Source organism: Psittacula echo, assembly GCF_963264785.1.
Source record: "Psittacula echo genome assembly, chromosome: Z".
Classification (NCBI taxonomy): domain Eukaryota; kingdom Metazoa; phylum Chordata; class Aves; order Psittaciformes; family Psittacidae; genus Psittacula; species Psittacula echo.
The window spans coordinates 105,772,357-105,790,280 of record NC_137742.1 but is presented as its reverse complement, the minus strand read 5'-3'; the positions used below and the strand labels follow the sequence as shown (position 1 = coordinate 105,790,280).

The 17,924-nt window shown below is 45.0% G+C and overlaps 2 protein-coding genes across 4 annotated transcripts in view; both read right to left on the bottom strand.

Annotated features, from left to right (window-relative positions):
* PHLPP2 (PH domain and leucine rich repeat protein phosphatase 2) overlaps window positions 1–10,610 on the bottom strand; it is a gene marked incomplete at its 5' end in the record, with an annotated part of 34,554 nt that extends 23,944 nt beyond the window's left edge. The window contains 5 exons of one of the 2 annotated variants that reach the window (XM_080636837.1): window positions 782–907; window positions 1,345–1,535; window positions 3,674–3,807; window positions 9,856–10,100; window positions 10,473–10,610. In XM_080636837.1, the coding sequence (XP_080492963.1) occupies window positions 782–907; window positions 1,345–1,535; window positions 3,674–3,807; window positions 9,856–10,100; window positions 10,473–10,610 (834 nt within the window). Of the gene's footprint in view, window positions 1–781; window positions 908–1,344; window positions 1,589–3,673; window positions 3,808–9,855; window positions 10,101–10,472 lie in introns of those variants that run through there. The other variant, XM_080636838.1, reaches the window with a different exon arrangement.
* A 4,312-nt stretch (window positions 10,611–14,922) lies between these two features.
* AP1G1 (adaptor related protein complex 1 subunit gamma 1) overlaps window positions 14,923–17,924 on the bottom strand; it is a 46,687-nt gene continuing 43,685 nt past the window's right edge. For both annotated transcript variants that reach the window (XM_080636572.1, XM_080636573.1), the window contains one exon: window positions 14,923–16,157. In XM_080636572.1, coding sequence (XP_080492698.1) covers window positions 16,056–16,157 — 102 coding nt within the window. In that variant the 3' untranslated portion in view covers window positions 14,923–16,055. The remainder of the gene's footprint in view (window positions 16,158–17,924) is intronic.

Sequence of the window (17,924 nt, the reverse complement as noted above, 5' to 3'; positions counted from 1 at the left end):
CTTTAAGGTTTACAGAATCTCTGCCTGGCCCAACGATTTCTTCCTACTTTCATTACCTTATTCAGGCTATAATATTGGAACCATAATCTGTTATGACGAAAAGGCTTTCATAAATGATGATTTTGCAACACATCGTAAAGTCTTTGCAAATAGCAGATCTCCTTTCATTAAGTATGCTTTGTTTCAAGGTCTGCAGTGCTTCATTCCAGATTTTACAACCTGCTTTATCTTGCACTCATGCTGTATTTCATAATGTGGTTTTTTATCTATCTATCTATCTATCTATCTGTATATGAGGTCAAAGTGTGGCTCAGCATTAAGCTATCACCATCTAATCATACTTTAATATGGAGTGAGGACGGAGCTCTGAACAAAGTACACTTTCCTGCTAACCTACGATCTCTGTTAACTTAAGCATATCAGGGTAGCACCATGCCAGTCAGGCCACAGTTCAGGCAGATGCAAGCACAGCAACAGGTGCAATTTACAACTTTCTATGGCGGTAAAGGCAACCAGTCCCTGGGGTTTGCTCTAGTGACTTGTGATTACCAGTTCTCAATAGGTGCAGCAGGGGGGAAAACAATGCAGAACTACCACTCAACACTGTTGCATAGGCAGAGAGAGAAGACTAAAGGAAAATCTCTGCAGTCCTGAGCACATAAGAAATGAAGAAATCTGGAAAGTGTCAGGAACGCTTACTGGCATCCCAGCTTCACCTCTGACTGCATCTCAAACAGCTCCTGCCCCTGCACCCACCAACCGGATCTCAGCAGGGCCTCACCGTGGACGCCTGCCGGTGCCACCGCTGGTACTCTGCCAGTGTCTCAAAGGAAACGTGGTATGTTTGAGCCTGTGCTCCAGCAGATGTGAAAGCCAGTGTGTACTGCCGGCGCTTCATCTCTTCAACCTGCAAAGGGAGAATCGAGACCACAACAGTCTGCCTGAACTCCAGCAGTTACAGGGGATCTGAGGTGCAGGGGGATGTACTACCAACTACCGGTAAGACTGCACTTTGCTGAAAACACTGCTGTAATTACTGGATAGAAACACAGAGGTAAATCCATCTTAGTATCTTTCTGCTGAAGTAGATCCAAGAAGTAACCATTTCTAGAATGCCCATTCACAACACTGGCTACTAACATGAAAGCAGAACTAATGTCTATTCCTTTGATTAGCCTTAAGACTACCACCTAAGCAAAGCATGTAGAAAGGGGTTGTACAACTCTCTGTACATGTTCATGGAGTAATTTGTAACAAAAGCCTAGATTAAATTCTTGTGGGTAATACCCATCATTACAATATCTTCCTTTCTAAGCCACAGGAAACGAAACAAAAAAGCCTTACCTTCCCTCCAACCAGAGGCAAGATGTGCATCTTCCCAGCGTGGCTGTCTTTCACAGAGGACACAATGAGGCACGTACCACAGAGGATTACCAAGCGCTCTGCCCATTTGTGCAACTGGGTTTTTCCTTTGCGTACATTATATACGCCAGTGAGCAAGATACGATCTAACTGTTCCACTTGACATGGCTTTTCTAAAGAAAAATGGGACATCGGCATTTCTTTTCCCGTTGTTCTTCACTCTCAGCTGTGAGTTCAAACAGCAGCACAGCCGTAACAATCAGTTATTGTACAGACCAAGTAAAGACAAAACAGGTTGCACTTTAAAGAAAAAAGTAAAAAACGAACAAAACCCTGTCATGGTTTAGAGAGCAGAGAAATTCGAGAGACATCCCTAAGGAGTGAGAGAAACATGAAGGTTGCTCTCAATAGTCAAGCAGGCCCAGAGGAGACCACGGAAATGGTTAGATGGCTGGAACACGTCTCCTATGAAGAAAGGCTGAGAGAGTTGGGTTGTTCAGCCTGGAGAAGAGAAGGCTTCGGGAAGACCTTTCTTTACCCTCTCAGTATCTAAAAGGTGCTTATAAGAGAGACAGAGACTTTTTAACAAGGCCTGTAGCGACAGGACAAGGGGCAACAGTTATAAACTGAAGGAAGTAGCTTTAGGTGCAGTATTAAGTTTTTCACTGGAAGGGTGTCAAGGCCCTGGCAGAGAGTGCCCAGAGAAGCTGTGGCTGCCCCATCCCTGGCAGTGTTCAAGGCCAGGCTGGACATGGCTTGGAGCAACCTGCTCTAGTGGAAGGCATTCCTGTTCGTGGCAGAGGGATGATCACGCCACATGATGATCATCCACCTCATCCCATGGCAAGAACTGGATGAGCTTTAAGGTCCCTTCCAACATAAACCAACCTGGGATTCTATGAATTAATGCTGCAGGGGCTGGAACAAGGTGGTCTTCAAAGGTCCCTTCCAATCCAAACCATTCTGTGACTCTACAATTCTAATCAATGTTTCTCTAGCATCCCTTATGTTCTGAGCTGCAGGCTTTGCATAATCCTCCATAGCATTTCCTCTAATTCCACCGCTACCTTTAAGAACGACTTTGTCACCATTCCTTTTACTTTCTTAGAACAGGTCTCCTGAACACTCTTCAACACTTATACTCCTTCCTCCACAGCCTCTTTCTAAGCAGGACTACCTTCCCATGCTGACTGAAATTACTCAATCCCATTTTTTGCCTACTTGTTTCCATGAAGTTCAGTTCCTGCTTGACATACACAAATTGAATTGCTCATTTTTAACTCAGAAGTTCTCTACACCCCTATACTTGATGCCCCTCCTCCTTCCAGGTGAAGTAACTTCTGACTCCCTGCTTCTTGTGCTATAAACCTAGACTGTATAAATCCAGCACCTTACACTTCTTTCCATCTCCATTATACTTCTACGCTGTTTTGCCTGTTCTACACACAGCTCCCAAACAGAAGGGGTTTTTCTCAGGTGGAGAAGCTGAATCCTTATGATACATTTTTCTGATACTGAATAAACAAAGGATGGCTAGCAGCTCAGTTGGGCTACCCACTTCCACTATGCAAGAACAATTTTCTATTAAAAGCACTTTGATTTTTTTCTGAAATGCAAAAAAGAAATACGCAGGTGAAGTATTTAAAAGTAATGAAATAATCTCATTATCAGCCTTTCTCCCCCTTATAGAACCTTTTATATTTCCTCTTCACTTAAATTAATTCCTTTTCTGACTGCTACCAGCATACACCAATGCTGTAAGGGGCCTATGACTATCATTCTGTTGCTCCTTAAGCATATGGGATCCTGCTCAAACTGACTCAACAGGCCAGTCAGAAGTCTTGCTTCTGTGGTTAAATGCACTGGGTTTCTAATGGCACCCTACATTATTCTTAAATGGCTGGCACTTTCACTTTCTATTACAGACCTACCTTGCCCATATCCATACACCTTTTGGAAGTGCAATCTTCAGGCATATCTAGACCAAACTGCAATGTTTCTTGTCTCATTAGGATCTCTAAGGTATTAGCTGTAAACACTGGAAACTAAAAACAGAGCAATCCTGTGTCTTCCACTGGAGCTGTCTTTTCTTAAGTCACAGATAGGCTCAAGAGAACTACAGAACTGTGGGATTTTTTTTTCTATTAATCTTGAAAACTCATTATTTTTAAGAAACGCTTACTAGTACTTTCGGGTGTTTGATGTAGCCATTTAAAAACCCAAAAGGTCTATGACGTGGGCTTCAGCTGAGTTCCACCTCACTGTTAGAGCTACAGAAATAGCAACAATGCGCACACCCGCAATTTCTTACCACTGTAAAAGCGAATCATACAGCTGAGATCAGAGTTTGCTGCCTCTTCCTGCATTCTGACAGGATCATCAAAACCCAATCCAGCCAAGTAGTCATACACAATCTGAAGTGGTTTTTCTGTGGGCTCCAGCCGCCTGTCAAAACGTATAAGAAAGTAGCTTGAGAACACAAAGAAAATTAAAAAAGTCTCATTGCAGCTAAAGTGTAAGGAATACCGAAATGAGCAGGGACATCTCCAGCTAGATGAAGTTGCTCAGTCCTATCCAACATTACATACAACAAATGACTAATGCCTTTGGCGACCAAGCTTGAAATTTCAAAGCCTCAAGATCAAGTTTGTTCAGTAAGATCTGTTTCATACTAAACTTTGTTGACTAGCATACATCGTTTACACTGCATGTCTTAACGCAAAGTATTTTATTATTGTATGCACTGAACCTTGCTGTTGCTTCTTAACAGAAGAACAAAAGTATTTCTGATTCTTTTTAATGATTATATTGTAGTAATTCCACTACAACGGAGAGCTTCACAAATGGCATCTCATAACTGAAGCGGAAGTGATTTCATAAAATGTGCACCATTTACAACTATCTAGTCATCCAGACTTCCTTTGTAGTCAACAAGACACACCTCAAAAACTAAAATGACCTCAGGTATTTCAAAGACATACACTGAAACTCTTTACTGCACACACAGGACCTCTGGATCAGAAACAGGATTACTCTCAAAGTTATGGTCCAAAACAACGTTTTTATCCTGAAAAGACAATGTAGTTCATATGCAGCTGATCCAGAAAACTAGTTCTAACTGTTCGATGTTTGTTAAGCCTGATTAGGGCAACTTGGCTCCCCCCTTTTTTGTTCTACATGGAAATATATCAACTTGTTAGCCAGAAGGCTGTATATGAGATAACCCCCTTCCTCTCACTTCGAACTTGTCTCTTGGAGCTTCTCCTGACTAATAAACTGATACAAGGCATTGCAGGCTCTAGTCTTTAGTCAGCCTAAATATAAACGGAAAAGTTATTGGCAAATTTCAACCCATAAATAGAATTTAACAAAGGAGGAAAACCTTCTTCTGCATCTTCAAATCCACACAAACGGATCACTCCCTGGTAATGCTGGTTAGCTTGGAAATCTTTCTTACTCCTTCCTTGAATGGATTATTAGGACTTAAATTTTAGTTTCTGAAACATCAGCTGCCCTACCCACAGAAAACATTTATTCATACAGTGTCTATCCCCAGTCATAATTTTTGGTCAATTTTTAGAGTTTATCCTAATTTCATGAAGCTTCCAATGTGACCAAAAGCAATGTCAGAGATAACAACTTGCTATGTACTGTAAGTACACTCCAAAACCCATACATGAATTTTAACACATTAATTTTAAGTTCAAGATGCAACCACGCGACTGTCAGCAATGGATGGCATTGCTGCTGCTACTGCTGGTTTGTTGTGTGGGTTTGTGGTGGTGCTTTTTTTCAAAGAGAAAAAGTTTTTGGAAACTGCCTTTTCCTTCTGCCCCTTCTTTAAACCAGTAAAGAAAAGGAAGTAAAGAGCGAGCCAGTGTAGTTATATAAATTCAGATAAATTTCAGCAGAAAGCACAATCCATCCGTTTCCTTAACCAGGCCTAACTATTCTCTCCTGGTACCCACTCAGATGCTGGCACACATGTATGACAATGACACAGTTTTCTGCCATGTTCCCAATTATCTGTGACGCCTTTGAAGAAAAATCCTGTGAAATGCAAACACACCAAAACTTTCCAGAACAAATGGAACAAATGGTCAGAATCCACAGGAGTTCAAGGCCTGTAACGTCAAATTGACCTGAGACTCTACTGACCTGAGACACTGCTGCTGTTTAACCTGCCAACAATTCAGTACAGCTATTTCTAATCCCTGTTATACTGACTGGAAATGAGTTTAATCTCCATGGCAGGTTTAAGGCAGCACCTGTTCAGGTTTAGTTATTCAGTACTAATTCCATCAAATTTCAAATCTCAAGACCACATGAAAGTTGCTGGTACCATTTAACATGTCTTAGAAGCAGAATCCAAGTTTGACTCAGTATCACAAGTGTAACCTTCCTCTTGCAACTGGGATGACCTCACTTGATGTCATCCACTTCATTTCAGAAAACTTCTTATCTCATTGTAGATATAATTTGGAAAGCACATAAGCAAGGACCAGATGCCGTGTGTTCCAAAATAAAATGGAAAATAGTTTCCAAGCCAAATAAAACTCCTCCAAAAAGTAAACAGCAGTTGAGAATGGAAATTCAAACAGTGCTGATCACCACCTGCAGCACCACCAATCACTCTGACACTGCTCAGTTTCTTGGAACTCTTGGAAAAAGAGCCTAATTCAACTACAATAGAGCTCTTTATACAATAAGCATGAGAAGCTGATTTCTGAAATGCTTTTTCTTTCCCTGTTTTGTGAGATGGACACGAGACAAGGGATTGGAGCAAAGGAGTGCAATGCCCTCAATGGTTCTTTCTCTGCAGGGATTTCTTCAGCAAAAATGCAGGCTCTTGATCTTTTTTAAGATCTTCTGTCGAGATCTAGCAGTTTAGAGCTAAGCACTTCAACAAATACGTAACTGAGATTTAAGTTATCACTTAATTTTTTCTGCCACAGAAACAGATAGAGGTAATCCTGGAAACAACAAACCTGTGTCCTGGAACAGGCAAGCTACTAGAAACTCTAATAAATAATAGATTGCACTGAACAATATTGACTTCCAATACAGTAAATTCTGATGTGTTCTCCACTCCTCAGCACAGAATTCAAGAAGAATATGAGATATTTGACTGGATCTCCAAGTGCCCTGTCTGAGTTTCCCTTGGCTACACTTAGATTCCAGTTTCTTTGCTATGAAAGCCTTATGTTTGACAGGAAACAGCTTTTCCAGCATGTGACTCATGGCTCAGGAACCATAAGTGCTTGAACATCACTCACAGAAAGAACACTTCAAGTAGCTTGTATCTAGATCTCCTGAGGAAAAACCAGACACTCCAATTTGGCTGCCGAATGGACAGAGGCTTTTGTGGGTACATGCTGAATGATATGCTTGTACACCAGAATTCAGGAAGAACCTTTATACAGTAAACGGATAAGCACTATTCATAGCACACAAACTAAATCACAGTTCTACAGGTTGCCCCGCACTCTCTGAGGTACAGTACTGTGGTTACCCTCCTGAAAAAGCTAGATACTGTATCCCACCATACTTCGCCCTTCTGGAGATGAGATCTGATGTTTCATTATTTTTATTCCTCTCATCTTTCATTTCAGCAAGAGCTGGGCTGGTTCAGCCTGGAGAAGAGAAGGCTCCGGGGAGACCTTAGAGCAACTCCCAGTGTCTAAAAAGGCTACAAGAAACCTAGAGAGGGGCTTTGGACAAGGGCCTGTAGGGACAGGACAAGAGGAATGGTTATAAACTGAAGGAGGGTAGATTTAGATCAAATATTAAGAAGTTCTTCCCTGTGAGGGTGCTGAGGCACTGGCACAGGGTGCCCAGAGAAGCTGTGGCTGCCCCATCCCTGGCAGTGTTCAAGGCCAGGCTGGACAAGGCTTGTAGCAACCTGCTCTAGTGGAAGGTGTCCTAGCTTCTGGCAGGCGGTTGGAACTGGATGAGCCTTAACTTCTCTTCCAACACAAACCAGTCTGGGATTCTATGAATTAATGCTGCAGGACATTAATTCGAATGCTGATTTGAAAACCCCCTAATTTTCTTACAAGATGTAAGGCTTCATCTTGTACCCAGTGTAATATGCACTGGATGCTAGCACACATAGAGAACACCCTGCCTGTCACAGCACCCGCTATTTGACACAGACAGCCCATTATATCCACATCAGTATCACATATCAGATACTGGACACTTCCACTCATCAGATAAGCCGTTCTGTCAACCAAAGGTGCACAGGGTAAGGAGACAGAAAAGCCAATAAAAAGTAGCAATAGTTCCAAAACTCCTGCTGCAACTGCAACATAACCAACAGTCAAATGTTCAAACCTTTGTAGTTTAGATTTTTGTTGTGAAGGGTGTCCAGATACCAAAGAAGGTATCCATGCTATTTTGTTTAATCCTCCCCTTGCTGGAAGGTGTAATTTCTGAACATGAAAGGTTGCTGACACACGGAAAGATACTAGCTAGAAGATCTGTAAAGATCCTTGAGGTGCACTGTGGAGAAGAAAAGACAGTTCTGACAGAAACTGACTCCCCTGTGCATAGACTTTAAAAGGAAACACAAAATGACCATGAAGACACCACTGAATACTTAGAATGAATTCTGTTATTCTTCCATTCATCATCCAGTTTTCAGTCTTCTAAGCCAGATGCCAAATCAATCTCTGCCACACTCAGTTTCTGAAAGTCACCTACTGATATCAGAAGTGTGAAGAATTCAGAAGTTGTTTGGGAGATAAAGGTACCTAGAGTAAAACGCAATCAGATGCTTAATGGAGTAATTTGTATCTGTGAACAGGTTATTACAGTAATCAGCAAACTTTATACAAGGAAGTAATTATCTCAACAAGGCATGGGAATATCTTGAGTGTTCTGTCATCTTCCTGTGGACATGCAAGTAGGTCCCATCCAGGCCTGCTTCCTGTTACTAACACAGATGCTACTGAAGCAATACTGGTAACTCCCATGCCTCTACTGAGAGGGAAGTAATTCAGGGATCTCTTCTGTGGCAAATACATTCTGAGATCTATACGCAATAGACACTTTGCAATCAAGAACTCTTTATTAAATTAAAGCCAAAGCTTGACAAAGTGCTAGACACACCAAGAGGCAACAAGAGTGGGAAGCCAACATTTACAACTCAGTATCTGCTTCCAAAACACTGGTAGTAGGACTGATTTGCGAATCCAGTGCAAAGCCTGCAGAAATCAGACAGGCATGGCTACCTAGCACAGATACTGAAAACAACTCAAACACAAAAGCCATTTCAAAAGCTAAACAAAGTCAAAACATGCCCCTCTGAATGCACCTACAAGCTTTGACTACTCCCATGAGCTCCAGTAAAGGGTCTGCTCTTCTTTCTGAATGCTGGACAAATCTGCTCTCTGTTAGGCCCCAAAACAAGCCAATTCCCTTATAAATTCTTCAGGCAACAAACAGAGATTTTCAGCTGCCTCAGTGCCTGCGTTCAGGTGTCTATCTATCCCTATAAATACCTATACATCTAGATTGACTTTATGTATCTATAGATAGAGCTAGAAGCAGCATTTCTAACTGAACTATCCCTGGTTACACTAACCAGACTGGGCAGGGCAGGCGGGTCTCAATATGCTTTGCCAGCAGCCAGTTTTAGACCCATCCTATTCTCCACACTCCTCACCATGAGCTCTCCTGTTCCCTGCCTCATCCAACACATTCCACATTTTTAAAATCTGGACATGTGCAATTTAGGACTATTGTTTCAAAAACCAGCTACCAGTCCTCTTCAGCGTGTGCTGGCGCGGCTGCTCAGCCTCCAAGAATGGAGGCTACAGCAAATTTTTCTTCCCTGAGGACAGGAGTGGCAACTTTATAACTGGGTCTTAAGTCCAGAAGAAAGAATGCAAAGTCTAAATCTTAACAAACCTAATGGGAAGTTGTAAACCCACAGGAGTCCATAATACACCCACACACCATAAAGTTCTTAAACCCTGAGTTATTTTCAGCCTACATCAACTGCAGGCATAAAACATATAACCTCATGCTTAAGCCTTCTTTATACAACCCTTATGACACTATCTTTCTGTATACCTTTAATTATTTACCTGGCAACTCTTCTTAGCAAGAAAATTACTAACACATAAATATTATGTAACTGTGAAAGCACCTTACATGTTTCACTTACTCAGAATAACTGTTTACAGCCTCTTCAATAGCTTAATTTTTCTGGACACTAAAATGTCCGTAACACAGAATATAGCAAAGGAGTATATGAACAGAAGCCTCTACCTGCAGAAGGACAATAGCAGTAGCACAACCAGACCCTCCCAGCTAACACACCTGTGGCCCAACCACATGTGCAGAAGGCACACCACCGCTTCTGTGTTATGAACAGCGTTACTCAACGCTGCATCCAGCTGTTCCTTATGGAGGCACATGGTGAACAGAGCCTGTCAGAGTAAACCTGACGTTTCTCCAGCAGGTTTATCCCGTATCAGTCCTCACCTGACAAGGTCTCCATGAAGTTGCAGAAAGAGGTTTTTACCCTCTTCCCCATCGCATATCTCAGACGCTGGGGTCTCCACCGTGCAGAGGACCAGGCGCAAGTCTGAAGAAGCCGCAGCTGCAGAATCTCCTCCATAAACATAAACGCAGCCTCGTCCGACATCCTTCTTCAGCCAGTCCCTCTCACGGGAGCCAAACCGGCTCCTGTTCAGGCAGCTCTTGCTCCCGTTGCGCTTCACGTTTCTCTGCAAGGCAGCGGAACCAGAGCGTCAGCGGCTGCCTCTGAGCCGGCACCCGGCGGCCGCAGTGACGGGGCCCGGCCTCTCCGCAAGAGCAGGGAGCCCGCAGAGCCCCGTCGCTCCGCGCCGTCTGGAGCACTGGCGGGACCGTGAGCCGGCGGCAGCGCCACAGGCACAAGGCGAAGCACTGGGCCGGGCCTCAGGCAGGGGAGACCCCGGCCGGCCCGCCCGCTCCGCCAAGGTCGAGGCGGGCAGTGCTCAACCGCGGCGCAGAGCCCCCGGAGCAGCCCCACCGCGCCACTCGTCCCCGCTCGGCCGAGGTGCGGGAGCGGGCGGGCGGCCCCGCGCTGCGCAGGCCGCGGTCCCCCCTCCCCTCACCTTCAGCACCCGGATGCCACCGCGGGGCCCGGCCCTGCTCCCCCGCGCGCCCCCCTGCGCCGCCGCCTCGTCCTCCTCGGGCTCCGGCGCCTCCCTGGGCCCCGGCGCAACCCCCGGTCCCGACCCAGTCTCCCCCATCGCCGGCCGGACGCCGAGAGCCCGGGCAGCGGCGGCGGCGCCTCCGCCCCGCCCCGCGTGGGCCCCGCCCCGGAAGCGCCCGCGCTTCCGCCCGCCCCCGCCGTCCGCACGCAGCCCCGCGGGACAGCGGGAGGGGAGCGGGCGCAGGCAGCACCGCCGCGAACGGGAACTGAGCGGGAAGCAGCAGACCCGTACATACCGGTGATCGCCCGCGCTTACCTCCGAGCGCTAGTCACCGTCACACGGCGTCCTCCCAGCGCTGCGCAGGGCCCTCCCGTCGGCTCAGGCTGCCCAGCTGCTGTCAGTAACGATGTGCAGCTTAGCAGGCCTTAATCAGTGCTTCCGGACAGCCGGAACAGGATCAAGCACATCGAAAACAATGTAACAAAAGCCTCTTGCTTTCCCCATAATCATCAATGGTTCCAAGCTCTAACATGTTGCAGCCTGGCATACATTCCATTCTTGCTGCACCAACTCCTGGTCTCCCCTCAGCATCAGAGTCCAAACATGCTTTCCAATTACTACTGCACAAAATGCTTTCAGTTCTATTATGTTTCCTTGAAATGTCTCCAGCCTTTCTCCGGGTCTGTCTGAACGTTCTGCTGCACAGCGTTGTGATCCACTCCTGCCAGCACTGCACATGAGGGACAAGGAGCAGCTCCCACAGCCTGTCCCGCTCCGGAACCATGTCTGACAACGACTGACTTCACTGCCAGCCAACTGTCAGTTCCTGATGCCATTTCTGAATTCTCCAGTATCTGGAGGGGTTTTCTGTTTAGAAACAAGGAAGTGACAGACAAGCTGTCTTAGCAGCAAGGTTAAAAGTGCTCCCTGGCAATCTCTGTTCATGCATGCCATTAAAACAAGTCAGTCACAGGAAAGGCCACCTAGTTTTAACACTTCCATATGATACACACAAGTTGAGACAGCTTTAAACATAAATGAAGTTTCCACTGGGTTTTCCCTAGGGAAAGGCCTGACTACAGTGCATGTCTGGCTGCAGCTTTGCAGTTCTGTAACCACCTTGACTCAAGAGCATTTCCATAAAGGAAATTCAGTAGGCAATACAGAGGAGACAGTAGCTGGCAGAGAGAAGTGCAGTTATGTGTTACAAAACAGATGAAAAGTTACCTAAGACAATGTGACTGTGACTAGAACACACAAGGAGAACTGTTCAGCAGGCACATGTGCCCCTCTGACAGTGAGGTTACAACAAGCCTGTCCCAGGGCCATGTGGAGTGTAGAACAGGGCTTTTTAATGAGCACAGGAATCCAAGGGCAGGCTGCAAACACCAGGGAAACCATTCCTCACGCTTGTATCTCATCACGCTCTCCTAGCACCTGACAAGTATTGCTGCTAATGATGGACCAGCTCTTCTTCTGGGGGGTAGTTCACATGAGCTGCTCAAGTATTCTGCAGTTGTTTACTCATTTTGCTCTCCAAAACCTCCTGGAAAGTTTTTCAGATTCTGTCCTTATTATTTCACATCATCTGTCATGGCCAAGCATTAAGAATCAGTAACTCCTATCCCACTGTACTTGCAAAAAGCAACAAGGCACAATTTTAAATCATTGAATATTGACTCATTTTATTAGTCACTTCATAATTTGTTCAACCAAAAGACAATACACACAGCAGAAGTCTAATGCATCCCATAGAAATGTTTACATCTGTTATGCTCCTCACTCACCTAAGACTCAGCATTTATTTAGTTTTTTCACATCTCAAAAATAGGTCTGTGGAAGTTGGAATGCCGCCGGGCTCCCTGCTCAAAGGGCATAGCTTCACTTGGAATCTGGTTGGGTTTCCTGGGGGTTGGTTTTTTGTTTGCCTTTCTCTTCTTTTTTTTCCACTACAGTATCCAAGAGGTGGGATGGGGCTCGATGTAAGATATAAATTACAACATCAGGAAAGAAAAGGGAATACACAGAAGAGTGAAAGTTCCAAGGGAAGCAGCCCAGCAGCCCCTTCCCTCACAGTCCCAAACAGAAAATGAACATAGAAAGCGCACCAGCAGATCTAAATAAAAAAAAAAGCCATCTTTGCTGCTCTGTCTTGCAGCTAGTCCCAGCCTCAGGGAAGGCACAAAGTCACCTTTCCCAGCTGCTTCAGCATCTTCTGCATTACAAACCCAAGGTACTGTAATAGGTGGCAGTCCCCTCACTGCTATTGCTTCAAAAGGCTGTTCAAGACCATATTTTGCTCCATCAAAACCTGTACAAAGTTGAACCTTAGGACCTTCCCATCTCTCCTCCCCCTTCAAGCCCATTATGGCCACTGTTCTCTCTCTCATTTTTTCACTCAGAATACATTCATTTGGAAAAAACCCTACCCAGACATTCAGTCTCTCCCAGCTCCAGAATCTCCAAGCAGGTATGAATAAGATTAGCCATTAAGTCTGTTATCTTGTTCCCTTTACGTTCACCTTATGCTGAAGCAAGCAAAATGTTCACCAGACCTGTAAGAACTGCTGCACTGAACTAGTGGAAAATACACTCACCCTATCTATCCTCAGAGTGCCCCAGACATGGACATACAAGTACTCCCCAGTGAGAAAACAAAGCAGCAGCCCAGAGCTTGAGCTGCACTTAGGGGTCAAGGAGCAAGCAATGTATCTGGTACTGCAGACAGGACATGTGAAACCCACTTGCCCGTGTAACATTAGCACCTGTCCTGAGCTGGGAAAGGAAAGAGCTTGGAGGAATGTTCGGCTGCTACAAAGGAGTACTTCATAGCCAAGGGATGGCTTCAAGCAAAATGCATTTCAGGTTCATGAACTGCCTCCTCCAGCTCCACTCAGAAATACAGGGGACAGCACCCACTTCCCTGAACAGGAACACTGTGTGTGGGGGCCGAAGGAGCCAAGAACATAGCAGGAATTTATCCTACGCTCCAGACAGAGACCAACAACGAGCCCCAGCTGCTCTAGGGCATGGAAAACAAGAACAAGAGGGACAAGGTAACCTGTTCCCAACCATGCTGTGACAAACAGGCCATTTGTTGACAGAAAAATGGTGAGAGACATTTACTTCCTTCTCCCCATCCAATCTGCACCAGTACTCTTCCTCAGCAAAACCAATGGAGATGGTGGTGTGCAAGCTTTCAGTACAAGGGACCATGTACAATTCTGTGAGGAGAATGGGAGAGCTTATGGGGAGTTCAGGCACTGAGGTAAAGACTTTCCATTAGCTTTGTACCTGGGATACTCTCAGATCTCACTGGAGTCAAGATTTAACATGCTCAGCTTCCAACGCTATGGAGTTTGAGCTGGTGGGGTGAAAATAAACAACTGCAGTGAAAGCAACAACCGAAAATGCTAAGCACCTACAAACAGACTTCACTTCAGCAATTTTCTGCAAGACTGACTGCTCCATGATACTTCTAGCTGAAGCACAGTATCTATCTCACCACTGATAGACAAGGCATCACCCTACCACAGCCCACAATTACTTTTACAGAAATCATACATCATTCTTCTAGATTTTATAACCCCGTGCTGAGGCCAGTTCCAGTAGAACAATAAAGCTCTTTGCTAATCCAAACGCCCAAACCTGTTTAATCACTAAGGCAGCAAAAAATCGTGCTCCAAGAAAAGGTAAACTTACTCCACTACATAGACCAGCACTTATGTCAGTGACAATCAGTCCTACCGATATTACTTAATGCAGCTAAAACCAGATTAAGCAACCTTTAGTGGCCTTCTGCTCCCAATTCAAAGGCAGAACAGGTCTTCAATTTTCCAAGTACACTGTGCACCACTCCTGCAGTGGTTTTGGCAAGGTCTGGAGCTTAGCGTTAGCACTTTTGCAGACACAAAAAGCTGTATCTAAGCATGCCATCAGAGCACTGAATGATCCCTATCTGAAAAGCCCTGAAACAGAAATAAAGCAGATGCACCATCCATTTATTTTCAGAAAGCACTGGGTTGGATGGTGAAGTTCCTTCAGCTGGCCAGCACACTCACAGATGAAGATGTAAGATACATCCTCCCCTCTTCCTCCCTGAAGAGGGCTCAACATCTGAATGGTTTTGTCACAGTGTGCTTTTATGTCCTATACATTACCTCCATGGGAACTTGCAGAGCTTTACTACCTCAACAACAGTTCACCCTAGGAAGCATAACTGAGCTCAGCTTTCTGTAAGCTTAGAAAAGCAGTGGACCTCACATCTTTTGATCCAAATACTCAAACTGGATTCCATTCAAAAAAACAGTTTAGTGACTTTCAGTCTGAACCTGAACTAGCACATTTCTCTGAAAGAGGAGAAAGGAGCAAACTACAGGGATCAATTCAGTAACAAAATGGGAAAAGGTCTCTTTAAACTGCATGGTCTTTATTTCAGTGCCAATATTACAGATACAACACAAATATCCCAGTCAGAAGTAACTCAAATGGAATCCAAGGGGTCTACAACAGGCTCTGGAAATTAAACTGGGGAGAAGGTCTGGAATAACTGGGAAGAGCAACTTTGCAGCATAGTCTTTGATGAGTCTCCCAGCAGGAACAGAGCCCTTGCTGTAGACTGATCTACAAAACCGAGTATGTCTCTTCTACCCACAAACCACAACTAATGGGTTAAAAAGGCTTTGAAACCATCTGTGGTAGAAAACCAGCTGCTCCTTGGATCTCTACATCTCAGACATCATCACGGTTTTTGGGGACACTTATCTGTGAATCTGCATGGCAGTAGCCATTGATGTAAAGAAGAAAATTCAGGTGTAAGGTCTTCATTTCCAAGTACAGCACCAAAGCAATTTTATCAACTGTCACCAGCACCTATTTTCCTGCACTGTTCCGGGTCTGCGGATGAATTCCCAAGGCCTACTTGCTCTTGGTATGTATCATGTAACTAAGAGGTGGGTGTATACAGTAATGCACTGAATAAGCCATAAGCAGTCTCCAGCCCCTTCAGACATAGGGAATACAAAAAGAAAGAGTCAGGGCAGCCTGCCATTCCCCAAGCGCCCAAAATCTGAGCCCCAGATGAAAGTGCCTGAAGGAATCCAGCTAGTAATGAAGGACAGTACGCCTTGCCCACCCCAGAGGAAAGAGACAGCAGAAAGAAAGGGCAGCTGTTCACTTGCTGCAGAGAGAAGAAAGTTTCCCTGCTAGAAATTCCAGACTTCTCTTCCAACCAGGCTGTGTTTCTTTGCAGGGGGCAGAGATGGGGAAGGAGAGAAGGGAATGTTGCTTCTGGCTGTGAATGCATGTGTGAGGGAGTGCACAGTAGCCTCCACAAGCCGCCAGCCTCATCAGCGGAGGAGAGAGTAGTCTTAACAGATATGCTTCAAAGTCAGCAATCACTTCAGGAAAATTCCTCCTCATCAGCAGGTCTCATCTGTTCCCCATGCCCATGGTGCAGTTGGGGGGATTGCCAAGGATCACAACCTTCTTCCCAGAGTTCTTTTGATTGGGTGGGGTGAGAATAAGAATGGTGCCAGAGCCTCACTGCCAAGACTGAGGGGGGAAGTTGTTGACTTCTGCTAGATCCTGCATCGCTGAGCCCTTGTGATTATACGTCAACTTGATCCGCATACGTAGTTGTTGCTACAAGAGAAAAAAGAAAAACCCAAAACAAACACAAAAAAAAATCATATCTTCACTAGAGGTCAGTGAATCCCCTACATCCAGCTCCCCTCCCTCACCCCATAAACACAAAACACAGACTCTTCCTTCACCACAAGAGCTTGCTGGAAAAATGTGCAGGGTAAACTATGACAGGAGTTTAATCTGACACGACACTGATTGGTCCCTATAGCTGTCAGATCAGGTAAAAACTCTCATAAAAGCTACAGCACAGCTCTTATCCACATCTCTTTATGCACCGGCCCTGTTCTCTCAAGCACTGAAGTCCTTAAATACAAACATAGATGCCTTAAAATCCCAGTTAACAATGGAAGAAATCAGGGGGCATATCCAAACTCTGCTGCTCTGTGTGGGGAGTGAAGGTGGTAAGATTTGCATGAAGAAGAGTTTGGGAATGAGCTTTGAGGCCTTGGTGCTTGACAAGCCCTGGGGTGATGAGTTGGAATGTTTAAGGACAGGGAAGGTAAACAAGCAAGCCTGGGAGGATGGGCTAGGATGTAGTTGTGGCGGGAATCTCCGTTGGAGGCCAGAGGATGTGGGGGTTGTGAGAGGGTCAGCAGCATTGTGATTGGTCTATTTACCTGGAGAGTTTCACAGTGGCCAATGAAATTGATGTATGTGCAGGTTGGGAAAGTCCGGAACAGGGGGATGAAAACGGCTTGGTGATAATAAATAAGGATTTGAGCTTCTGCATCAACTTGAGTCCATGTCATGAAATGCCACAGCTCTGCACTGAGGCATGCAGGGAGAGGTGTCAATTCTCATACTAGCTGTTCATTCAAAACAGTTGTCTGGGAACTTCAAGTAATTGCTCTGTAGCACCGTAAAGGAAATAGCCTAAGAAAGACTGGAAACAGTCTCTAGGAATACTTCCTCTGATGGAATAGCTCAGAATTTGTTTTATATTGTCATTTGGCTGTCATTCAGATACTAGGTGGCCCTTAATAATAGCTAAAGCACAGCATACTCCAGCCAAGCTTCCTATTCTCCTCACTCTCAAAAAACCTGTTTCCCAGGTTCTGCTTTAAGCAACAAACTTGACTATTTCTGGCCTTTTTCCCCATACCTACAGGGAAATATGAAAAAGGGACAGCAGAGGGAGGAAAGGACGACAATGACTGCTCCAAGCAGCCTCAGGATAAAGAAGCTATGCCTTATCACTGACAGATCAATATGATCAGTGGCAGTTTTTGCTATGTTTAATATTGTTTTGTCAAACAGGCCAGTTTTGATCCAGCATAATGACAGTCCATGTCCAGGTGAACAGACTTATTTGTTTTACAATACTGACAGCTACCTCCAAAGCAGCAAGGCAACATTCCAAAGTTGCCTCAGAGTATTCCAGGTAAATACACCATCTCATGGAGAGGGCTCCTGCAAAGTTGTACTTTCAGGCAGTAGCAATTGAAAGGGCAATAAGAGAATCATGTGTGCCTGAAGTGGAAGAGTTAGCGAAGAGTGGGGAAGAGAAGAGGATAGAAAAATACTATTTTGCACCTCTGTATTCTGAAGTGTGCGTTAACAGTTCTGGTGTTCCAACAAGAGAGTACCCCATATCTGGATATCTGTGGGTGTTTCACCTTGTGGGTCCCACCCAAACTGGATATACTGTGACTTCTGCCACCCTACAGGAAAACTCCTAAACCCTCCCAAGTCCACAAAATAACTTTGAAAGTGATCTTTGAAAGGCGCTCTACAGCACCACAGAGAAATTCTAACAGATGTATA